Source organism: Leucopleurus acutus, assembly GCF_964270905.1.
Source record: "Leucopleurus acutus genome assembly, chromosome: X".
Taxonomy (NCBI): Eukaryota; Metazoa; Chordata; class Mammalia; order Artiodactyla; family Delphinidae; genus Leucopleurus; species Leucopleurus acutus.
The window spans coordinates 117014221-117040040 of record NC_139148.1 but is presented as its reverse complement, the minus strand read 5'-3'; the positions used below and the strand labels follow the sequence as shown (position 1 = coordinate 117040040).

Below are 25820 nucleotides of genomic sequence, written 5' to 3'. Positions count from 1 at the left end.
GAGCAACTGGGGTGTGCGTGGGGAACGCTGGTGGCAGGGGCCTCCAGGGTTGTCAGGGCTAAGTACCGAGCTCACACCGGACCATGAGCTGTCTATCAGATCGGAGAGATGAATGAGTTTGGAGAAATTTGTCATCTCATCTGGAACAATCTGCAGGGAAGTCCTGCTACCAAGTCTTGGACCCACGTGGGCAGCCACACTGGTGGCCCCAACGGTTCTGTGCTGAAAAGAAAGTTACTATTTTTCCCGATGTCACTAACAGCGGGAGAGCTACAGGAAAGCTTCCGTGTTCATGGCAGCCAGGCGGGCCTCTGCAGAAGGCTGTCAGGTGCAGATGACCTCCTCCGCAGAGGGAAGGCAGCCAGCAAGTCTTGCAACTCATCCAAGAAACGTTCTGGATACAGAGCTCATTCTAGGCCCCACTTGGGATGGCGTGGTTTGCTTACTAACGACTTGCAAGTTACTTCTCAGATTGCTCAGCCATTCTATTTGGAATCACTTTTTTAGAATTCAGGGATCGAATTTTCCGGGTGACTATCTCATTCATCAGGCCCAGCCTGAGACCTTTTCAGCTTCCTTTCAGACTCCAGCCACCCTCAGTGGGTCTTGCCCACCCCATTTCCATTTTGCTTTTTGTAGAGGCAAGAGGGAAGATGGAAATAGTCTGGTTAAGGCTAGAAAGTGTCAGGCTGTTCCTGGAACCTCTATTCAGTTCGAAGAGTGGGACAACCCCATCGGGTACCACGCCATCAGTCTTGATGTGGAAGACCCAGCTGATGGAGGGTAAGGCGGCTGATTTCTAAGTAGGAGGGCAGTGGGTGCAGGGGGTGTGAGCCTCTATGCTCCCCACCGCGGAACATCTCTTTTAACCATCTTATATGCTTAAAAAGTTAAAAAAAAAAAACCTAACGTGGGGCATAGGTGCCAAGGAAAAGTATAGAATTTCAGGGAGAACAGAAACTTGCTTTGAACTCAGTGCTCTTTTGTGGCAGAAAGAGATAAGGACGGCGATGTCTCTAGACCCTCTGGATTCTCAGTAGAAAACCATAAGCAGGTTTGGAAAAAGGAATTCTCTTCTTTAAACCGGAGTTCAGTAAAAGAACAGATCTTTTCTTCTCTCTGGAGACTGGCTTTCTGAAAAATAGGATAAGCATGATGAGGAAAGAAGCCAGCTTGGGGTCCAAGGAGCCCAGGTTTGAATTCTGACCTATCTCACCACTCCTAGCTGTGTGACCTTGGGCAAGTTGCCTAGCCTATCTGAGCCCCACTTTCCTCAACTGGTAAATGGGAATACTAATGATACCTACCTCCTACATGAGTTACACACATGTAAAGCCCTTAGAACAGTGTGTGGCACAGATATGTTCAATAAATATTAGCTCTTATTTTGTTAAAGAGGCAGTGCCTTTATAGGGAGTAGAATTATTGGAGTCATGCTGCAGTTTAGCTTAGTGGGTAAGACCAAGGACAGAGAAAGCTGACGCTGACACTTACCTTGACTTTGGGCAAGTGACTTAACCTCCCTAAAGCTCCATGTTCTCATCTGTGAATGAGGATATAAACAGTACCCGTGGTGTGGGGAGCTATTGGTTCTTCTTTTGCCTCATTCCATGGCTCTTGTCATTCTCCTCACCTTCTAATGATCTTTACTTCATGCCACTTCAGCCAGCCATTTGCCCTGGTCACACGCTAGACCTCATCATGGCCTACACAGGTGGCATCCTTGCCATCTCAATTTCGAACATCCGCTCTCCAACCACCATGTCCCAATGTCATTGGCTTACGTAGTCTTATCACCGCATTTTATATAACCTCATCCTCCAATCCATCAACCTCCACTACCCGGCACCTTCCATCTGCCTCCATTTCCTTCTTTGAGCAGCTTACACGCCATGGTCCCTTGTTACAATCACTCGCTTGCAAATACCCTCAACTCCTTTTCCCCTTTCTCCACCCATCGCACTCACTCATCAAAATCTCAACCCTGGATGAACCTCACCGTTTGCCTTCTCTGCATTACACTAACCCAACAGCACTGGCAAAAGTCACCCAAGCCTGTTTCCACTTAAACTGGTGATCTCAGCCTTCATAGTTGACTGAGAAGAGAGAAATCGTGTAATTAGTACATTTCAGACTCCCCACAAACAAGCCTGCAAGTCTACTTGCATCTGTGTCCTTATTCTCCTTCTTTTGTCTGCTTTCAATGGCAGAAGGTCCCCTCCTCTTAGCAAATGTCAGTACTTCCACATGTCCCTTTCAAAACTTCTCAGTGTGGGGAGGGGGAAGGGTAAGCTGGGACGAAGCGAGAGAGTGGCATGGACATATATACACTACCAAACGTAAGGTAGATAGCTAGTGGGAAGCAGCCGCATAGCATAGGGAGATCAGCTCGGTGCTTTGTGACCACCTAGAGGGGTGGGATAGGGAGGGGATATGGGGATATATGTATATATATAGCTGATTCACTTTGTTATACAGCAGAAACTAACACACCATTGTAGAGCAATTATACTCCAATAAAGATGTAAAAAAATTAAAAAAAAAACTTCTCAGTGACTTCAACCACGAATTTATCCTCATCCTCCCGTCATCCATCTCTTCATTTTGTATAGGCTGTAATATTTGCCTTCTTTAAAAAAAAAAGACCCACTCCACTCCACTAGTCTCCGTAGCTACCACCTTATTTCTGTTCACCCCCCTCAACGCTAAGCTCTCCGAGAAGCTACTGGCATTTACTGTCTCCACTTTCTCATCTCCCATTCCCTCTTCAACCCACCCAACCTCGCTTCCGTCCACACGCTATAACGAAAACTGCTCTTAACTAGGTTATCAAAATCTTTGATGCCACATCCAATAGAAATTTCCCTGGTCTTCTCTTATTTGATCTCTCGGAAGCCTTTGCCACAGTTGATCATGCTCTCTGGAACTTTCTCCTCTCTGAGTTTCTGTAACACCTCACGCTCCTGGCTCTCCTCCCACCCAGGGACTGCTTCTTCTCAGTATCATCTTCTGGGTCCTTATGTCCTCAACTTGTAAATATTGGCACACTCCAAGACTCTGCCCTCTGCCCTTCTCTCTTCTCTGCCTGGGTGATCATTCAATGGCTTTCAATGTCATTTTATACTGAACAATCTCAGAAGTTTATCCAGACTCCCCTCTTGAACTCCACACTTACATACACAACTGTTGAAGAGGGATATCCGCTTGCATGTCTTGTAGGCACCCAGACTGAACGTGGTCAGAGTTTTGTTCTCCTACAGTCTTCCTCATTTCCATACATACATCCACCCAGTTGCTCAAGCAGGAAACCGAAGAGCTAACCCCCCTCAAATAGAGCTCAAATGCATTTAACTTCATTTGGCCTTCACTGCTGCCATCTGATCCAGGCTACCATCCTATGCTTCTGGCCTCCTAACTGGTCTCTTTGTTCTCATCCCTTTCTCCAGTCAATCCTCTCCACAGCAGGTTTCTGCGCCCTTATTAAGTGCAAACTGGGGGCTTCCCTGGTGGCGCAGTGGTTAAGAATCCGCCTGCCAATGCAGGGGACACGGGTTCGACCCCTGGTCCGGGAAGATCCCACATGCCTCGGACCAACTAGCCCGCGAGCCACAACTACTGAGCCTGTGCTCTAGAGCCCGTGAGCCACAACTATTGAGCCTGCGTGCCACAACTACTGAAGCCCGTGCGCCTAGAGCCCATGCTCCACAACAAGAGAAGCCACTGCAATGAGAAACCCGCGCACCGCAAGGAAGAGCAGCCCCCCCCTCGCTGCAACTAGAGAAAGCCAGAGCGCAGCAATGAAGACCCAGCGCAGCCAAAAATAAATAAATAAAATTTGTAAAAATACTTAAATAAATAAATGCAAATTGGCTCACACTTCAAACCCTTCCATGGCTCACTGGGTCACTTAGAAGAGAAAATCCAACCTCCCACCATGACCCAGAAGGCCCTGTGTCACCCGGCCCCAGTCGACCTCTCCAGGCTGGGCTCTGGCCCGTTCCTCACTCACTTCCGGGCCTGGGCAGGGCAGCTCCCTCCATCTCCACTCCAGCTCTTCCTAAAGCTCACTCCATCCCTCACTTCATTCGGGTCCCTGCTTGCACATCACTTCCACACAGAAGCCTCCCTTGACCACTTTATCCAAAGTTGGCCTCCATCTTTCTCTATTTCAACGCTTGGTATGCTTCCTTCATACTTACCGTAACTTGCAAATATTTTGTTTTGTCTTCTTTATTGTTTTTTTTGATGGAGTCTACCTTCCCCACTAGACTATTAACTCTCTGGGGAGCAGGGACCAAGATTTATATATGTAAATAAAAGAGCACCGTGTCTGGCAAATAGCAATGTCAATATTATTATTACCTGTAAAAACTGAGGAAATGTACAAGGAATCAGTGTCTATTTGTACAGATTAAAAAAATCAAATTCACTAAAAATTTCGGCACCGCAGTTTTGGGGAGTCCCCTCCGGAAAGGTCTCTCCAACTAACTACCCTTCCAGCAGATCGTTCTTCTCTCCACAAGGTCTCTGCCTCATGGGTGTGGGACACCTGCATGAGGGGACTAGGCCATATTGGAGGGGAAGGAGGGGACTCGGCCTTCCTTCCTTCCTTTGACAAATATTTATCTGGGGTCTCACAGAGGAAATCTTTCAGAACTACCAAAATCCTTCCTGAAAGTTTCATCCAGCTCACTTCAAAATCAGGTTAATATATGGGAATTCCCTGGTGGTCCAGTGGTTAGGACTCAGCACTTTCACTGCCAGGGCCTGGGTTTAATCCCTGGTCGGGGTACTAAGATCCCACAAGCCGCGTGGGCAAAAACAAAAAACAACCCCCCCCAAAAAAACCAAGCCCCCCCCAAATCAGGTTAATATAAAATATATCAAGAATCAAACATATAAAGAGGCGACCAAGTCCCACGCCAAAGCTACCAACCAGGAAGTGATGGCACAGAATCTGGGCATTTCACGAGCTCCCCTGTGGTTCTCAGCACCAGGTAAGATGGAGAAACTGGCAGTGTGCTCTCTTAAGCGCATGGGTTTTGAAGGGGTTTCCTGGCCCTTTTATCCACCTAGGGAGTCACCCCACTTCCCCGTCCCCACGCCCTGCTGCCTCCTCTGCCCGAAGCCACCGCTGCAGCTTGGCCAATGGGGATGGGGGCTATTGGCCCTTTCTCAAGGTAATACTGCTCCTTTGCACGCTTTCCAAGTCTTCTGCACCCACTCCTCTTATTCCAGGATGGTGCCCTGGCCACAGATGGACAGTGAACCCATATACAGTGAAACAACCGTACCGGTTGCTAATCTTCACTGTTGTACACTTGATTTAAGTTGGAATTGTTTTGATGATTTATGTTTCGTGTAATTTTCGATGCTGATCATTGTAGGACACGGCAAGGGCAGAGAGAGAATACCTCTGCTGCCTGCTGCTGTGTGATCTTAAGGCGAGTAAGGCCTTTCACCTGTTTGAGACTCAGTCCCCTCATCTATAAAATGGGCATATTCATTCCTTCATTCAGTCAGTCAATCCCTATTTACTGGCTACCTCTCGTATAAGGCACCTAGGATGTCCTCATACCCGTATCACAAGGTCGTTGTGGGGACTGAGCGGGATGCAGTGTGTGGGATCTGCCTCACAGCCATCACCCACAGATGGTGCTGCTGTTAATTTGGGCCTGTGAACAACGGAAATCATCAAGTTTTTAGTAATTCTAAGGCTTATAATTTTTAAATGTATAAACTCTTAACAAGTACTTAGGAGACTTGATAACCCTGATGTCATTCATTAGAAGGCCAGCAGGGCTCATCCCCTCAGGCAGAGTCTTCCATGAAGCCTGACAAAGCCGCGCTACCTTAACTCTACCTGGGCCCCGCCAGTTCCTCCCTGAGGGTGATTTGCGCCTTGCTTGTTTCTGTTTTACAAAATGGTGTCAAACAAAATTAATTTGTACTCTGTTGGCAGACAGATTTTTACCATTTCCTTTTTCGATGTTCTTTTATTGTTTCCAGCATCTGTGCACTCATTCATCTGACACATATGTACTGACCTCTGCGCCAGGCACTGCCGCAGGTGCTAAGGATGGGGCGGTTCACCCCTCAAAGCCTCAGCCCTCAAGGACCGGACATCCTAGGGAGGCCTATATATCGTGCTCACCCTCACTCCACACCAAACTGTAAAGTGCCTGAGATCTGGGGCTGTGGTGGCAGCTCTTCCCTTGATGCCTCTCAAACACACAGCAGGAGAACAGCTGAAGGCACACAGGATGCCCTCCCGAAAGGCACTTTTTGCTGCCTTATGTTGTGCCCGGCTCACTGGAGCTAATTCCCATTAGAATGTAAATTCTAAGCATTTACATATATTATTTCAATTAATCCTCACAGAAGCCTGATGAGGTGGGCATTATTTTAATCATCATTTTATAAATGAAGCCACTGAGGTATGGACAGGTGAAGAAACGTGGCTAAGTTCCTAAAGCTAGTAAGTAATGAAGCTGGATTCGACACCAGGTCATGAAAATCCTCATGTCAACCCCTGAGACTGTCCTCATTTGACATCACTTTCAAATTGAGCGTGGGCCCAGACAGACTCCTAGCCTTTGGTGTCAGGTGGCATTTTCTCTGACTGCAGAGTCCCTGGGTGGCCCTATGTTCTAGGCTGAAAACTGAACATCTGGGAAAGAGCAGGCTAGCCCTCATGAATTTGTTCATTTTCCTGCGTCACCTTGGTTATCTCACTTAAATCCAGCGCAAAGAACTCAATAGAGTTGCTTTTATAGCCCAATTAGAAAATGGGCAAGACATTTTACAAGATACCAAGTGCACGGGCTCTTTGAGACCAAAATGAAACCTATTCTAGGGATGAAAATACTAAGTAGAAATGGGGGTCATTTCAATTGCTGGAGATCTTGGGTTTGTTTTTTTTTTTTTTTTGAGTTACTGAAAAAACTTTATTCACAGAGCAAGAGTGAAAATGTCTTTTTATTGGTATTAAAAGGGCATTTTAAGGCTGTAATATCAGCTCTTTATTCCTTAAAGGGAAGCAGTTACTATAATGATGTACTTGGAGCCACATGGCTAAGTTACCACCTTCCCTCTTCATTGGGGAACCATGAAGTCTATTATGTTCCCTCAGGAGGGAAGCTTTCCATGAGAAATTGCTACATTTGTAAAGAACATATTGACCATGATGAAAAGATTTTATCCACATCTACACGATGATGACAAAATTGGACATGACTAAAAGGTTTGGGCAGCCCAATTCTCAGGAACAAAAACTAGAAACAAATGTCATGATACCCATAAAAATGCCTTGATGTGTCTGTCGAGCATGGGAGATCCTGGTTTTTATGCTACAAGCTTGTTCTCAGGATACAGAGACATGCTATCAAAGGCAGAAGCAGATACTTACTTTCAACTGCAAGGCTGGAACTGGCAGGTCCACCATCAGGGGGGAAATAGATTTTCTTACCTAGGAAAATAGAAAACATGATTGGGAATGAAATCGGGGACTGGGTTAGAAAGTGCCCAGAAGCCCCCCAGGGAACCCCAAATTGCCTGGTCCTCAATTTATAGACACCTGACATTTTATCAGTTGCTACAAAAACAGAGAAGCTTCTGTTTTGAAGGCCCTGTGGGTTTTGTTCACATGTTACAGGCAATGTTTCTGATCAAGGGTCACTGACTTCCTCAACAGATCCTGGACCATCGGTCACCAATTAATCCGACAGATATCTGCATTAGTAGGGGAGTCTGAAGGGTTGGTAGCAGTCGAGACTTTAGCGATCAACATTTGTTTGAGAATGTGTCTAGAACTTTCAGGAATTGGATAATGCCTGCATGGTGGCTTTGCCATGATGTGCCTGGCATATAGTAGATGCTCACTAAATCTTTGCTGAATTGGATTTGAACTGCACGGGCTTGTTATGTTTGGGAGGTGATGATTTGAGCCATCTGTGTTCTAACCATCTGTTGAGACAGGGCTCTGTTGTGTGTGTGCACAAGCATATATACACAGTTGGCCTCATCTGTCCCTCTGAATCTAGCAGGAGCAGATTTTTGAAAAAGAGGACTAGGGTGGGAATTCTCATAGGTTTCCCAAGCATGACATTTTTATGATTTACTCTTTAGGTACATTCCTAATCAAACTGTGGGAATGATGGAGTGGTATTTTAATGGGAAATTGGTTTTCGACATTAGGATGGAGCACAGCACCTGACCTGGGTAGGGCTAGACTGAACAGGCCCTTTGTGTAATATATATACTTGGTTCGGAAGTAAAAACAGCTTCTAGCAATTTCTTTCAGGCATGGAACACTAGAACCAGATACATATGGACCAGGGAGCTGGAAAGAAAATTCATCTAGGGTACAGAAAGCCAGAGGATTCAATATCTGTCGGGTGAGTGAGTAAATGAAATGGTGAATGAGCCTTAAGGATGCTTTCGTTTGTGGAGGGGTGTGGGTCTGGGAGCAGAGGTCCCAGACAGTCAGGCACCGTGACGCTCTCCAGGCAGCAAGGAGGCTGCCTCCAGTCACTTTGAATTTTAATGTGTGGAGCAGATGGATGGTATAGATGGCCCTTGTTCTTGCCTAGGGGTCTGGCATTATTGCAAGTTGCCAACCTGTTTGGAGGATAGAGTTTTGAGCCCGTAGGTGTATCCCTGAGTTCTGTCTTACAAATGGATTATTTATAGCAGCTCACAGTGAGGTAAATGCAGGACCCTAAGATTTTAGGCAGCAGCCCATTTTTCTAGGGTAAGTCCAAGTCAGCAGACCAGGGTGAATACTCTGAGCCAAGTGCATCTGTCTGGCTATCTATGCAACTCTTTGGTTGTTAAACGGTGACTATCGACGCAGCCTAGTGAAGACAGACGGAACTTAAGCAAAACATTCTATCGCTCAGAAGCCCCGTAGCTGGAGTGGCAGCAAGTCGTCCTCACATCCCATCTCACGCCAACTCACTCTCAACCACAACCAATCAGAGGCATTCCTCCAAGCATCTGGAGGCATTTCCTTACTGTGGGCTGAGCCGGAAGGCAGGTTGAAGAGCAATCCCATGCTTCCGGCCGTCTGGGCAGAGTTGCCATCCTCCCACGAGGCAGATTCCTGAGGATGGGTTAGGCATCTCTCTGGCTGCAGGAGACTTAGGAGGGGCTCATACTTCCCATCAGGCTGGGTCTCTGGAACCGAGTGCCCAGTGGAAAAGGCATGAGGGTAGCCAAGCTCTGGGAAGCTGGAGCTGGCGAGGGAGGAGAAATGCCTCGGCTCGCCAGGCTGAATGGAAGGGCTCCCGGTCAGGGACACTGGATACTGATCCACAGCCATGGGACCAGATCCACTCAAGCTGCAGCTGGCGGCACCATTTGCAAAAGATACTTCCGGCTGTGGCTTTGTCCACTGAGAAGAGAAACGCCACTGATTTGGAGGCATGCCACTATCTGGGAAGGAAAGATTTAGAAGACAGTTTTATGTATTGTTTTCAAAATGGAATTAGCTTAATTTATTTCTGGTTAATATATACTATTTTTTAATTGTAAAAAAAATCACTCTAAGCATAGTATCCAGAGACTGCCATTGTCTACCTTTAGGTGTACTTCTTTCTAAGATTTGTTTCTATTCATGTTTGCACTGTTTTCACATCACATATTGTTTTCAAGGTCGCTTTTGCATTATTAAAATATCGCAAACATCCTCCCGTAGCAAAGAATAGAGCCAACATCAGCTTTTTAAATGGCTGCAGGTATCCCATCATAAGGCAGTACATCCCTTGTCCAACTAGCCCCTCAAGGAAACTTTTCTAGAAGTAGAATTACTTGGTTAAAGGTGATTGGTGTTTGTTTGTTGCCGTTGTTTGGCTTTATTTTATAGCTGGTGCTTGGAACACACCGAATAGGAGGACTCCACAGAACTTTACAAAGGGTTTAATACTTGCTTACATCACACAACTCTAGGGATTGAAACCCCACTTTCAAGAGAGGTCTGGGGCATGGGGATGTTAACAGACTGGACCAAGTTAGCCAAGCAGATTAGCCAAGTAGGGATCTGAGCTGGAGGGATCAGTGATGGGTAGGGAAGTGGTGGCTTGAACCTCTTCCTGCGAAAGCAAAATGCTCAAGGTCAAGCAGCAACTCAGTTTCTTCTTGCAAAGTTCTTGTGGACAAGCTAGTGGGGATGGAGTCTCCTTTGGTCTCAGAGACACTGTTCAAATTGCGCCTCTAACAGCTGCTGAATCAGAGTTCTCGAAGAGTCTCGGGCAGCCCATGACATGGACGGGCGTTTTCCCCATTCTCAACACCCACTCAGGAGGAGGGGCGGAGGGAGAGAGCGAACTCTGGCAGATGGCGCTTAAAGCCTGGAGGTTCTTATCTATCCAAGATAATGCAGGGGGCGCGTGGGTGTGGCTGTCAGGCCCCCTCCCCCTCCTCCTGCACCTGTCCCAGTGCCCCTGAATGTTCAATTTTCCTGGATTTTGTCTGAGAGGTCAGCCCAGTGATACTGGAGTGTCCCACCCACCACCACAGCAAAACAAGCCCTAACCTACACGGCACAGATACTCTGCCCAACTTTTCCCAGCGTTCACGAGAGATGGGCGATGGGTGGCTACTTTTAATGAAGCCAAGGGCAAGGAAGCATATGAAGATTTGTTCCTGGGGATGGATGTTACTTTTGAAAACTGTTATCTGCAGGCTAGTAGCAATTCAGGGCGCTGTGTAGCACAAACAGAGTGATTAAGCTGACTTAGGCTAATCACTGTTTGTGCTTCGTATTGAATGAGGGTACAGAACATGTCCTAAGCACAAATGAGAAACAATGTGTAGCCTCTGATAACTGGGCAGTTTCCATTTGAACTGGCTTTACAGATCTCATGCATAGGACCTAGGTTCTGAACACTTGAAAAGTGGAAGGCAAGGCCCCAGCATGTTTTGAATATTTTTAAAAACTGCTTCCCTTCCAGAATTCTCTGAGTTAAGGGGAGTGGGTGGCGCGCCTCTGGCCGAGGTCCCACTTGGTCAGTGAGTGCACCAGAGCACAGTTTGGCTGGAGTATGTGGCTCAATCCTGAATTCACAGCAACCCAATGGTGGGCCTTGGGTGGCCTGGGGAAAGCACCTGGCCAGAGCAGGCTTGGGTGTGGTGTCCCGTGGAGCAGAGACCCTAGATTTTGGTGGGCCTCTTTCCCAGGCTGCTTGGGCAAACAGCTTCCAACAACCACGGCCATCTATCCTGGGGACCGCTGGAGTGGCTCCCGGTTGCCACCGCTAGAAGTGGCCCTGGTGACACTTCCTTACCCAAGATCCCCCTCTTAGTTACTTGGGAGATGAGAGCGAGCCCTAGAGAAGACTCTGCTGCCTTCTCAAACCCCAACCTACACTAATGAATGGAGAGCCGGCAAGGAGCTCTTTGGGGACACTTAGGGAAGGCTGGATTTTTCTCATTCTTTTTCTTTTCCTTCAAGGTGATACTAGGCAGTGTTTGTGAAATGTTAACCACCTCCTATCTTGTGATGTCTTGAAGTGGATGCGGCTTTAGTCTTTTTTTTAAATTAAAGTATAATTGGCTTACAATATTATTTTAGTTTCAGGTGTATTTTTAGAGATTATACTCCATACAAAGTTACTATAAAATATCGCCTATAGTCCCTGAGCTGTACATTACATCCTTGTAACTTATTTATTTTGTACCTAGTAGCTTGTACCTCTTAATCCCTTTCTCCTATTTTGCCCCTCCCCCTCCCTCCCAGGCTGGATTTTTCTTTCAGTAGGAGTACAAAAGGCTTCCATCCCCTCTACTCCAACTCTGAACATGTAGTCCCAGCCTCTTAGTCCCATCCATGCCTCTAGTTTTCCTGAGGCCTCTGGTCCTAAGACCAGGTCCTGTTCAGAGAGCGCAAGTCTCCATTTCCCACCCTGCCCTTTTAGGGTGAAAATAGCTAGCTATTCTCTGGCATCCTAAGCAAACCCAGAGGCACCACCCATGCCACCCATAGACACTGCTGAGAACCCCAGAACCTTCTAGAAAACACCTCCAGGCATCAGAGTTTGCTTCCACCCCAGAGGACCCTCCCTCCAGTCTATCCTTGCGTGGTGGTCCCGTCTCCCATTCCAGACTAGTTTCTGGACACACCAACTTCAATGTCACCCCCTCAGAGAGGCTCTCCCTGAGCTGCCAATGTCCAGGGTGTTAGCCTGCTACTCTGTGACTATGCCCTGCTTACCGCTCCGTGGCATAAGCCTAACCTGTGATTCCATTCCCTCCTGCCCTCCTTCCCTCACTATTGGTCCTCCTCACTAGCCAGTAAGCTCTAAGAGGACTGAGATCCCTTCTCTTTTGTTCACCATCACATACTCAGGAACTTGCACAGTGCCTGGCACAGAGTGGGCCCTGACTAAATGTTACTGTAATGAAGGCACACCCACGTGTGTGCCCTCACACGTGCACAGGCATACTGGCACACACACACACACACACACACACACACACACACAGAGTCCCCACTAAATCCTTCTCTGTGGACGAGAGCAGCACGCAGAGGGTCTAAGAGCACAGACTTTGAGGCCAGACAGGCTGGGAGTCCAATCCCAGCTCTGCCACCTCCTATATGTGTGACACCGAGCATGTCCCCTCCCGTCTCGGAGCCTCTTGGGGCTGTTGTGAGATGGAAGGGGACAATACATGTAAATCGTTTGGCATGGTGCCCGGGACCTAGTAGGCACTCAAGAAGTGAGAGCTGTTGCTGTGGTTACTATTAGTATTATTTTGGTTTAGAAACGCAGTGTAGGCTCACATTCACGGGTTTCTCCCCTGGTCTGCAACACTCCACAGAATCAACCAGGAAAAAGCAAATTGGTAATGCACGAGGCCTGAGGAGCCTCCTTGCCCTCAGTCAGCACAGAAGGGAGGGCAGGAAAGGACAAAGCCAAGGCGTCTGGGAAGCAGTGGCAGCCGCAGCGCTTCGGGGCTGATGTGGAGGATGGAGTAGGTATTGGCTATGAGAGAGATTTCAGAAGCCTTGGCTTGGTGTGTACATTCCCAGAAGTAATCCATCAGAGGTGGGCAGGAACAACTGTACATCTAGAAGAGTTTTTGTTTATTGAGCACTTACTATGGGCCAGGCTCTTTATCTAGCATTCTGGATGCGTCTCCCGTGAGCTTCACAGGAACCCAGATGAGAAAATAGTGGTTAAACGAACTCGCCTAAGGCCACACATAGCTAGCAGGTATAGAGCCGGCTGATTCTCAGCCTCAGACTTCATTCACTGGTTCTGTCTCCCATAATTGCAAGAATGCAGCGAGCCTGCAGTTTCACACACTCCCCTGGCTGGACGGGGGGCAGATGGGCATAACATTTCTGGGAGCAATTTGTCAGTAGCTATCGAAACCCTAAAATTTGAGTGGACTCTGATGCAGTCATTCTACTTACAGCCATTTATTTTAAGAATATAAGCAATGATGCCTGCAAAAATTGAGCTACAAGGATATTCGATGTGATATTTACATATAGTGAAAGACTGGCAACAATCTAAATGTCTGAAAATTTTAATAGATCTGGTACATCTATAAAAAGGATACTCTTGAGCCATAAAATGATGTTGTAGTAGAACATGTAATGGCAATAAAGATACATACGGCTTACTGTCGGTTAAAAAACCAAGTTACAAGTCATGATGTGCAAAACGATGTTAGGTTGTAAAACTTAGTATGTGCACATAGATGCACATGTGGTTTTGTGTCCTGAATGCTTCTGTGTTTTCTAAAGTTTCAAAACTTGACACATTATTTTTGTGATTAGAAAAATTTAGTTAAGTAAAAATTTATGAACCCACTTGAGTCAGTGAACCTGTCACAGCTGTGAAATAATTGCCCGATTACCTTCCACCCATCTTTTCCTCCTTCTTTGTCCCCCATCTCCACCTTTAATATAAATGCTGTTTTACGATGAAGTTGAAGCCGAGATCCCTCTGAACACACACACATCTTGCCCCACGAAGGTCCCAACTTTGACCTGCCTGATTCATTCATCCCAGAAACAAAGAGGATATTCTTTGTATTAGCCGATGGCTGAAATAACACCGGAGGCAGAGACAGCTTATGGAGGACAGTCCTGTTCCAGGGCACCCAGTTCAGGGGGGGTGGGTCCTATTCAGTCCCACCCCCTCCTTCATGGCCTCCTGCCTGGGTTACCTAGTCTTTTGCTGATTATCCAGGTTCCCTTTCCCAACTGAAAATAGGAGATTAAACATAGAAAGTGTACTAGTAGTTTGAAAGTAGCTAAGAGCTCAGTATCTGGAATCAAATGATCTGGCTGTGAACAGCTGCCCCTTACTAGCTGTGGAATCTTGGACAAGTCATTTGCCTCTCTGAGCCTCAGTTTTCTTACCGGGAAAATGGGCATGGTGAGAATTAACCAACAGGTTGGTCTGAAGATTCAGTAAGATAATTCACGTGACAGCCCCTAGCAAAGGGTCTGGCACACAAGAAGTGCTCAATAAATATTAGTCATTATTAACATTATTAGTGAGAGTCCTAATAGGCATTAACTCTCTGGCTGGGGTGTCGTCAGGGTCTACAAAGGCAACACACTGGAAGAGTCAAGAGACTGATTCTGGAGTCTGACTGACCTGGGCTTCAATCTCTATCACTCACTGGGCTGTGTGACCCATCCCATCACTTACCCTCTCTGGGCTTCAATCTCTATCACTCACTGGGCTGTGTGACCCATCCCATCACTTACCCTCTCTGGGATGCAGTTTCCTCCTCTGTAAAGTGAAGCTATTAATACCCATTGTAAAGTGGTTTTGTGAAGTACAGCACGCATGTAGGAAAATGCACAAGTATAAGTGTGCAGCTGGGGGGAAAAATTTTTCACAAACTGGGTGATGAGTACCCAGATCAAGGAACAGAATATGACGGTCACTCCAGAAGCCTTCCTCAGCCCCCTTTCCCATCACTAAACCCCTCCAAATGTAACCCCTCTCCTGTCTCCTAACACCATAGATTCTGTTTACCCAGCTTTGACCCTTATCAATTGTAGTGGATTTAAAGGACTGAAGTGAATGCAGTTACAGCACAGCACCTGGCACCCAGTGTGGCTCCCTGTAAGTTAGTGCAGAGTCCTCTCCCTCATTGGGAAGGAAGACACGAAGTCATCAGGGTTCACAGGGGCCATAAACAACTAGCATGACTATACCTCATGTAGATATTCACACTAAAACAGAAACCCAAGACACGGAAGCAACATAAATGTGCATCGACAGAGAAATGGATAAAGAAGATGAGATACACACACACACACACACACACACACACACACACACACACACACACGGAATATTACTCAGCCATAAAAAAGAACGAAATAATGCCATTTGCAGCAACATGGATGGACCTAGAGATTATCATACTAAGTGAAGTAAGTCAGAGAAAGACAACTATCATATGCTATCACTTACATGTAGAATCTAAAAAATGATACAAATGAACTTATTTACAAGACAGAAACAGAGTCACAGACTTAGAAAACAAACTTATGGTTACCAGAGGGGGAAAGGGGGGAGGGATAAATTAGGAGTTTGGGATTAACAGATACACACTTCCATATATAAAACAGATAAAAAACAAGGTCCCACTGTATAGCACAGGGAACTCTATGAACTATATTCAATATCTTGTAAGAATCTACAAGGGAAAAGAATCTGAAAAAGAATAGATCCATATATATGTATAACTGAATCACTTTGCTATACACCTCAAACTAATACAACATTGTAAATCAACTATACTTCAATTTTTAAAAATTTTTTTAAATAAAAAAAAAAAAAGGAAGAAACCCAGCGTTTCTTCCCCACCCCGACTGGATTCTGGAGGGGCAAGAGAAGGAGACTGGCTATGAAAGACCTCTGAGGGCTCAGGCTGTACGTATACCTTCTTCTCAGCAGCCCTTGAGCATGTTACCAGGCCTAGGGCTGGGCTCGAGGCTGGGATAGGAAGAATACAGGGTGGTAGTGTACCAGAACCGTGACCCCAGAAATAGTAACTTCTGAAGCTTCTCGAGTTACCTACTCTAAAATCCCCAACGTCCTTCTAAAAGGGAGATAATTCAAAGATACTTTCAGCTTGTGTTTTCTTTTCTACAAGTAGGGCCAGTATAAATTATACCTAAGTAAATAAAAAAGTAACTTTGATTTGAGAAAAGCAGCCAGGAAGTTCAACGGCATTTCCTAGCCATACGGGCCTCAGTGTTTGGGCTTTGCGTATTTGGCCTGACAGAGCACCCTTAGAATGTGGGTGAGCCCGCCATGGGGGCCCGTGAATGGAAGCCTGTTCTCCGTGTGGCTTAGCTGAGGCCTCAGTAGGGCCAGGCAGCCTGGGACTGGCCTGAAGAGGCTGAGGGGATGCTAAGGGTCAGTAATGAATTTCCCACTATTTTCGAAGCTACGTGCATCTCATGTAACACTTCCAGTGAGAACAACTGGGGACCCGCCTTCTTTCAGGGGACCCTCCCCGGAGGCAGCAGAGCTTATGAGAAACTTGACTCCTAACTGCGATAAGAGAGGCCTTGAGGAAGACGGACTTTCTCCTTCATTTGTTCAAGCAGCTAGAGGAACGAACATTGGCCTAGCCCCTACCACGCGCTGCGAGGGAGACACATCTTCACAGTCCCGGGATCTGTGAGACTCTCACACGGAAAATGCAACAACCCAGAAGGTAGGTGGAGAAGAAAGCCGCCTCTCTGTTTGGCCTGGGAAGGCTGGCTTGGGCAAGATATAAGGCCATGTCCAAGTTCCCTTGGCGGGCAGGGGCTTCACAGAATACAGAGCAAAGTCAGAAGGCATAAGAAACAGGGCAGCAGCCACCCAGCAGAAGCACCTGGACAACTTGGGGGCTGACGGGAGGGGCCTGCTCCTTTGATCCTGATGTTTTGAAGGTGGGCCCTCGTACCCACTGTAGCCATTCAGAAACATGCGTCAAGTCTTCACACCACCACCGCAAAAGTAACTACCACCTACATGGCATTTACTATGTGCCCTTTGACATGCGTTATCTCATCGATTCCTTCTCTAGTTCAATAATACTCAGTTTTACAGATGAGGGAACGGAGGCCCAGAAAGATGAAGTGCTGTGCCCTGAGATCACATGGCTGGTCAATGGTGAAGCAGGCCCCGCCTCAGGCTGCCTGGTTCTAAAGCCATACACCAAATGAATCTCTCTCTACAGTGACTCCATAATTGACAGAATCAACACCTTGTGATCCAAGTCACAACTTCAGGGGGCTTCCCTGGTGGCGCAGTGGTTAAGAATCCGCCTGCCAATGCATGGGACACAGGTTCGAGCCCTGGTCCGGGAAGATCCCACATGCCGCGGAGCAACTAAGCCCGCGTGCCACAACTACTGAGCCTGCGCTAAGAGTCCGCGAGCCACAACTACTGAGCCCATGTGCCACAACTACTGAAGCCCACGCACCTACAGCCCGTGCTCCACAACAAGAGAAGCCACTGCCATGAGAAGCCCACGCACCGCAACGAAGACCTGATGCAGCCATAAATAAATAATTTTTTTTTAAAAAAGAGCTCTACAAATCACAATTTCATTCATTCACGAAATATTTATTGAGCACCTTCCATGTGTCAGACATTAGGCTGGGTACTTGGAAAACATCAGTTAACAGGTTGAGTCCCTGTTGCCACAGAATTCAGAGTCTAGGGGGTAGGAAGAGCTAAGAAACACATAAATATATAATATGCCACATGGTGACAAATGCTAAGAGAAATAAAACAGGGTAAGACAGAGAGTGACAGGGTGGGGACTTCTATTTTTTAAATAGATTGTTCAGGGAAGGCCTGTCTGAAAAGATGACATTCCAATGGAGACTTGAATGAAGAAAGGGGAAGTCATGCCATTATCTGGGGAAAGAGCATTTCAGGAAGAGGGGAGAGGAAGTGCAAAGGGCCCGAGGCAGGACTGTACTTGTCAAGTTCTACAAAGAGAAAGGAGGCTACACTGGAGTGAGGGAGGTGGGAAGTGGTAAGATATGAGAGCAGAAAGATGACAGGGGCCCAGGCCAGGGAGGTCCCCATTAAAGACCTTGGATTTGATTCCAAGTGAGATGAGAAGCTAGTGGAGGATTTCAAACAGAAAAGTCATATGGTACGACTTTCAATTTAATGGTATAGACTGAAGTGGGGCAAGGGCAGCAGCAGGGAGACTGGTGAGGAGGCTGCTGCAAAATTCCGGGGGGGCTCCCCTGGTGGCGCAGTGCTTGAGAGTTCGCCTGCCGATGCAGGGGGACACGGGTTCGTGCCCCGGTCTGGGAAGATCCCACATGCCGCAGAGCAGCTGGGCCCGTGAGCCATGGCCGCTAAGCCTGCGCGTCCGGAGCCTGTGCTCCGCAACAGGAGAGGCCACAGCAGTGAGAGGCCCGCGTACCACAAAAAAAAAAAATTCCGGGGCGGGGGTGTGGAGACGGCTTCGCAGACCAAGGGGACAGCAGTGGAGGTGAGGACACGTGGTCAGAGCTCGGATATATTTTGAAGGTAGAACTTACAGAATTGTTCGAAGGATTGGATGTGGGATATAAGATAAAGAGAGCAGTTAAATATGACTCCAATTAATTGGAAGGATGCAGCTGCCACTTATGGACGGAGCAGGGTGACGGGGAAACTAAGAGTTCAGCTTGGGACCTGTTTGGTTTGAGATTCCTATTAGCTCTGTGAAATGAAGGTATCAAGTAGACAGCTGTGTAGATAGGTCTGAAATCCAGTCTGGGCTAGAGATACGCATTTGGGATTGACCAGCACACAGGCGGTATTTATATAGATGGTATTTAACACCAAGAGACTGGAAGAGATCCCCTAGGGAGTGAGTGTAGAGAGAGAAATTGTCTGAGATCGGAGTTCTGGGGCCTTCAAATGTTTAGGAGTTGAAGCGTTGAAGAGGAGAGGACATCCAGCAAAGGAGACAGAAGGAGGGTAACCAGGAAGCCAGGAGGAAAAGCATGAGGGTGTGACATTATGGAATCCAAGTGAAGGAGGTATTTACAAGAGAGAGCAGTCGACTGCAGCAAACGTTGCTGACGATGGCTCAGCTAAGATGAGGACAGAGAAGGAACGTTTGGCTTTGGAAAGTGGAGGTCCCCGGCTAGCCTGGATAAGAGTGGTTTCAAGGAGTGTTGAGGATGCAAAACAGAGTGGAGTGGATTCAAGAGAGCAGGAGAGGAGAGGAAGAGGACGGAGAGTCCATGGACACCAGTTATAAGTCTTGCTGCAAAATGAAGAGATGTGACAATAAGCGGAGTTGGTTTTATCTCAGGTTGGGTTTACAAGGCGAGCAGGATAGAAGAAGTGAGGGACCATGAACTGCTGGCGCTGACAAAGAAGGGATTGTAATATATCCAAGCCAAAGTGTTCAGAACTAACCCAGAGTCAAATACCCAAAGTGAGCAGACTTGTCTAGGCATGAAGAGCCTGCGGTTTTGACCCTTCCCAGGAGCCAGTTAGCTCCTGTGAATCCCACTTACCGCATGTCAATTCCCCAAACGACTCAAGAGCAGCCGTTCCTGCCGCTGCTCTAAAGCACTCAGCACACCGTTAGACAGCACACCTCCCCGCTGTCCACCCAGCCCCTGGTGCCCAGTGTTTCCATTAGGATCTGCTGCTGCTACACCCCCTTCCACATGTTTCCTGAAGTCCCAAGAGTCTCTGAGGAAATCACGTCACCTGACTGGAAAAGTTATTTCTGGGAGAGAAGCAAATTCTGAAAAGCTATATCAGCTAATACACCCACTCCCTGCCCAGACTGAAAGAGTCTGGCCAGCCAGGGTGTTGGCGTCTGAAAGCAGAAGTCCCACTTGGAGGCATTCAGCACGTGAGCGTGGCGCCTTTTGACATAGCTGTCTTGAAATGCGTTTTGAAAAGAAAGAATGCTTATTATTAAAAAAAAAATGACCCAAGAGCTTGTGCAATAGACACCCCTGATGCTGTGAAGGGTGGGGAGAGGGATGCCGCCAGACAGTTCATTTGCCTCCCTCTGGCCCTGGCCCTGCTCCCCAGAGCACCCACTATTAATTGAGAGGAGGCTGGGTGTACACGCAGGGGACACACACGCTCTTATCACAAGTCCTTTGGTGTTCCTGACCTGTCAGACAGAAGTAGTAGTAATAATAATAATAATAGTACAGATAATGGTGCTAATAACGAACAGTTGTGGCGCTCTTACTGTATACTGAGTAGTGAGCTCAGCACTTAACACAATTGAGGACATAAGGGAATAGGTATATCAATTTGATTAAACAGTGTCCTTTTTGTTTTTTGGCCGTGCCACACGGCTCGCGGGGATCTTAGTTCCCCGACCAGGGATGGAACCCGTGTCCCCTGCAGTGGAAGCACAGAGTCGTTACCACTGGACCATCAGGGAATTCCCTAAACAGTGTCCATTTTCATGTGAAACTTCTGAGAAAAGGGTGTGGCTTCTCACTAGACAGTGTGACGTGCCTTCAGGAAATATACACACGTCTAACAGCATTGAGGGCATCAGAACTGGTCTTTCCGTGATAGCCCGATAGGTAATTCCAGCCCCACTCTCCCGACATGCTCACCATTCCTCAGGATCACATCTCCGCTCTGGCCGGAAGGGCTGAGTCCCTGGGGGCTCTTGACATTGCCCAGAGCTCTGGAGAAGTGTTCGTCCACTACGCTGCTAATGTCCCCTTGGAAATAGGTGAAAAGGACACAGCGGGAATTCCATTCAGTCTTGATAGGACTCTGCATCTGGACAGCGGTCTTCCTCACTTCTTCCATCGTGACACAGGGGAGAGCTGCGGAGCAAACGCAAAATGTCACTGGTACTCTTTTTCCAAGCGGCTTGGCTGTAGTTTGGAGAAGCAGCGTCCTTGAGGGCGAGCAGTTTGCTCCTAAGGTTCGGGCTCTCTCACTGGGGCCCTGGGTAGCTGCGCAGCTGCTGAGTCCAGGAAACAAGACAGAGCTCTACCAAGTCCTGAAGCGACTCTCTTACAAATGAAAAAGATTGTCTGGGAGCATGATTAGAAGAGCATCAGGAAATGAAAAAGAAAGAGAGGGAGGGAGGGAGGGAGAGAGAGAGAGAGAGAGAGAGAGAGAGAGAGAAAGAGAGAGAGAGAAAGAAAGAAAAGAAAAGAAAAGAAAAGAAAGAGGGAGGGAGGGAGGGAGGAGGGGGAGGGAGGGGACACTGAGAACAAAGAGTGGAGTAACTTGCCTTCTGGGGAAGTGTCTGCCTCCCGCGAAAAGCACGTGCAGATCCCCCTGAACAAGGGCACTGAGTATCCCAGTAGAGCTTGGCTAAGCAGTCCAGTGGGTACTGACAATTTCAGGTTCCCTAATAAGCACTGCTTTCCACCTTGGCGACTTCCATGCAGGAGCAAACACATCAAATTCTCCCTCCCCTCTGAAGCCATAATCTGTGTTCGATGGGGTCCTGCACCCACCCCCACCCCATCTTAGAAACTAACAATTACAAACAACACCAGTTCTGAGGCCTCCAGACAGATATACTCTGCCCAGAGTCATTTAGAAAATGTCAGAGCTTTAAATCCAGGTCCAATTGACTCTGAATCCCATATTCTTTTTTTTCTTTTTTTTTTGGTCGCGCCGCATGGCTTACAGGATCTCAGTTCCCCAGTCAAGGATTGAACCCGGGCCACGGCAGTGAAAGCCCGGAATCCTAACCACTAGGCCACCAGGGAACTCCCAGACAGATATACCCTGAAGCAAATGCAGAGAACACTTTTCACACTAATATTTTGTGGCGACATTGGGGAAAAGCGCTCTGTTCACCACGCTTCCTCTGCGCCTAGAACGGTGCCTGATGCCTAGCTTAATATTGAACAAATGCTCAACAGCCGTTGGCTAAATTGCCTTAAACTTGGCCTCCATCATTGGATTCTACCTGTGAGCTCCTTGAGGGCAGAGGCTGTCCTTTTGCACCCAGGCGGGGACCGGCACACAGTGGGCACTGGAGACAGGCCGTGGCCTTCCTTCACCAGGAAGTAACCAGTCTGGGTGCTTCGTCACCTCTGGCCATCCAATCCGACTTGCCCTGTGCTCTGGCTAAAGACACCTTGAATCTATTCTGATGCATATAATGCAAATGACTAGAGTTTAATAGCTCTTCTCCCTCTCTAGTCTCTGAGATCCTCGAGGATGGGGACCATTTCTTATTCATTTCTTTATCTCTAGCACCTAACACTTAGTAAACAATGGGCTGAGTGATGAAATGCCATTTCGTGCAGTAAAAGCACAAAGAGAGGAAGTCACACCAGTCACAGGTCAGAGGACCTGGGCTTGCCCTTGGCTGGGTGTGTGCCTTTGGGGGAAATCACAGAGCCCCTCTGGGCTTCAGATTCCTCTAGGGTAAAATGAAGAGGTTGGGGTGTATGAATTCTGCAGCCTGTTCTTTTATGGTCCCGCCAGAAGTGCCAACAGATTATGATGAAACATTACGAGGGAATCTGGCAGTGAGCAGAGGACCCTTACTTAAAAGTCCTCCTTTCGGAATCCTAGCCTCAGTCACGGCTGGATTCTCTTGTCTCCAGAAGCCTCTGATGGAGCACGTCAATCTGTTTCCCCCGGGTGACAACCATGCTAAGTAAGCATCACAGGTACTACCTGAAAACTGAATCCACTGTATCCTTATTTCAAAACACGTGGGAACAACCACTTTGAAAAACTGGCGGTTTCTTCTAAAGTTAAACGTACACTTAACCATATGACCCAGCAATCCCACTTCTAGGCACATGTAACCAAGAGAAATGAAAACAGATATCTGCGCAAAGACTTCTACATGTTCTCAGTGGCTTTATTTATAATAGCCAAAAAGTGGAAACAACACAAGTGTCCATCACCAGGAGAATAAATAAACTAGCTGTGACACTTTCATACAATGGAATGTTCGTCAGCCATAAAAAGGCACAGACTACCAATCCACCCAACAGCATGGATGAATCACTAAAACATTAAGCTGAGTGAAAAAAGCCAGACACAAAAGACCACATATTGTATGATTCCACTTACACGAAACAGGCGCAAATAATCTATGGTGATAAAAGAACAACGGTCGCCTGCGGGGTGGGGCTTGGAAAGGGGTGAGAGGGAACTCGTAGGAGTGTTGGAAATGTCTTACATCCTGAAGAGGGTGAAGATTACACGTGGATGTAGACATTTGTCAAAACTCATCAAACTGTGCACTTAAGATCTGTGCATTTCACTGAAGGCAAATTATTCCTCAGTGAAAAAGCACATATTATCGTCAGATACCTGGACTCATAGAAATAAAGCAAAGGTGTAATCCTTGGGCCCGTTACACGGTAAGTCAAAGACAAGTACTGTATGATCTCACTTATATGTGAAATTTTCAAGGGCAAACTTGTAAAAATAGAGAATAAAATGGTCATTCCCGGGGATGGGGGGCAGGACCAATGTTGTTTAAGGAAACAAACATGCCATGAGTAGTGAATAAGTCCTAGAGCTCTACTGCACAGTGCAGTGAAAGTAGACAACAATATTGTATTATAATCATCAAACTTTCTAAGAGACTGGAACTTAATTATTTCAACCACTAACACGAAAGGATAATTATGCATCATGATAGAGGTGCTAATTAATAGCTCCGACGGCAATCATATGACAACATATAAATTTATCACATTAGCATGCTGTACACCTTAAAGCTACAGAAGTTATACGTCAAATATATTTCAAAAAATAGCAAATCAAATAAATAAAGCGACAGTGTTGTGAATGACGAAGTAATGATAAATGTGGACGCAGCCCTTCTTCTAAAGCGGCAGTTTACAGAAGACCTACCCTGTGTCGGAAGCTACAGATATACTTTCTCCAATCTTTACAACCTTCAAGGAGGTATTCTTGTCCCCATTTTATAGATGAGCAAATTCAGGCTTCGAGAAGGGAAATCGAGGGCCCAGGCCACGCAGCTCGGTGGTGGCAAAGCTGGGGTTTGAACTCAGGTCTCCCTGACTTCAGTGTCTGGCCTTTTCTCCCCATCCCTTTCTAACTACCTGGTGGGGCTAACCGTCCGTTCCCCTCCACGGGACTCGCACCAGGACCCTAACCCAGCTCTCTGGCTCCCCGTCGGGCGTGCAGGCAGGCGGCCCGTGCGCTCTCGCACACATCTTCTGGAAGCCTGTACCGGCAAGGGCCGCTTGGCGCCTTTGTGGGTTTTGCCCTCTTACCCTCTCGTCAGTGGCCACTTCTCTAGCTCAGGCTTGACCCAGCCTGCCACCTCTCTTTGCTAAGTCTCCCTGAAGCCACGAAAAGAGCCGGCCGGACTCGGGACATCAGGGCGGTGAAGCACGCTGCCAGCCCCCGTGGTAAGAGACCACAGGCTAGCTCCGTAGCGATACAGCAGGTCAGAGCACCGTCTCAGCGCCCTCACCCGGGGGGCTCAGACCTTACACAACTGCTGATCCTGAATAAACCCCGAGACCTGCCCGTGCCCCTCTCTTTTCCTCACCAAACACATGACACATACTCGAAAGGAAAGCCCTGGGTTACGTCTCTGGACCCAGCTGATAAGCAGTTCTCTGGACTGTACTCAGAGCTCAGGGGCGAGGATCTGTATTTGCGGGCGATTCAGATTCTGAGAACTGTTATCTGATTTAATTCTTTCATCCCCACACGAAGCCTCCTCGAGGGCTCTCTTCTTTATTTGGGAGTGAATTGGTGGGGTGGGTCTGACTTAGAAGGGGGGCCGCAAAGCTGGATCTAATGGGAGGTCAACGAGGCAGAAGAAAGGGTGGGACTTTCCTAGCCAAGATGTTTCTGTATCGACGCCTGGCTTTGTAGCGAAAGTCTCTTGCTGACAAAACCCTCGGCCTTGTCCAAGCTTTGTCAGCTGTGCCGTTCGAACAGCAGAACTACAAAAGCCCACTGTAACTTGCAGTTTCCCCAACGCACAAAATATCAAGACACCAAGTAGGCATCAAAATACTGCCCGGTCTTCTGCACAAATATTTTAACGTGGAATCCAAGAGGAACGGTTTGACCTGACTTCTACCAGGCTGCCTACCTTGACGTGCTTACCACCCTTCTGCGAAATGGTACCCAGCACGCCGGTGGTGGGATGGGAAGTCAAAGAGGTGATCACCTGGAACAAAAACCCCAAAGGGACCGGACTGTATCTCACTGAACAGAGCATGTGATGCCCTCCACCACCACCCCGCCCCCAGCCCCGATTCCTTCCCAGTTGAATTCCCATCCCTCCTGTCTCCCCCAAAGTCCCCACCTTCTCTTACCTTAATTCTCGACCATCGGCGGAGACACAGGAAGATGCTATGGCCGGGCAAACGTACCTTTTGATGGCCGGAGCCGCCTGGCCCGTTTTAGAGCAGCTCAGTGCTGGCCCAGGCAGGGCCTGGCGATCTTGTGCCCTCCCCTTGCTACTTTCTACCCTTCTAGCAGAGCCTAAACGAGGCATTTCCTGCTAGCTATCTATTAAGAATGCAGAAAATGTACTCCAACAAGTCAATCGGGTTGGGCACCTGCAGGAATGAGGAAAATAGGTAGTTCTTTTTTTTTTATTTCTTTCTTTTTGCATTAAAAAAAAAGCACTTAGCGATATTGTCTCTTAAAGTGGGCGGCCAATTGTTTGCCCGGAAACCACACACAGAGTAGTAATGTCTGAAGCCTCAGTGGTGGGGCTGGGATCCAAGTGATGTGACTTTCAGTCTCTGGAACAGACAGGAAGTTTGGCTGGTCTCTAGTTTCTTCCTCTCTCCCCTTGGGAAGAGAAGGGGAGCCCAACCCCCTAGGATTCTGGACTTTCTCAGGCTTCCAGGG

At 47.5% G+C, this 25820-nt stretch overlaps 1 protein-coding gene across 1 annotated transcript; it reads right to left on the bottom strand.

Annotated features, from left to right (window-relative positions):
- On the bottom strand, positions 1-25365 carry VGLL1 (vestigial like family member 1). Its single transcript, XM_082864045.1, has 6 exons — positions 25277-25365; positions 25051-25128; positions 20588-20806; positions 9016-9435; positions 7409-7468; positions 1-1134 (listed from the first exon to the last, which is right to left on the bottom strand). Exons 3-6 carry the CDS (start codon positions 20787-20789, stop codon positions 1091-1093), a joined length of 726 nt encoding a protein of 241 aa, XP_082720171.1. The 5' UTR covers positions 20790-20806; positions 25051-25128; positions 25277-25365; the 3' UTR covers positions 1-1090.
- Positions 25366-25820: the final 455 nt, after the last annotated feature.

What these genes read in the sequence shown, in the direction of transcription:
- VGLL1 (XM_082864045.1), bottom strand. Translation starts at nt 20,789, where the DNA reads ATGGAAGAAGTGAGGAAGACCGCTGTCCAGATGCAGAGTCCTATCAAG. An exon ending in GCCTTCCGGCTCAGCCCACA is followed by an intron (nt 7,469 to 9,015) that starts GTAAGGAAATGC and finishes CTATTTTCCTAG; the next exon opens with GTAAGAAAATCTATTTCCCC. An exon ending in TTCCAGCCTTGCAGTTGAAA is followed by an intron (nt 1,135 to 7,408) that starts GTAAGTATCTGC and finishes CCTATTTTTCAG; the next exon opens with AAAGCCAGTCTCCAGAGAGA.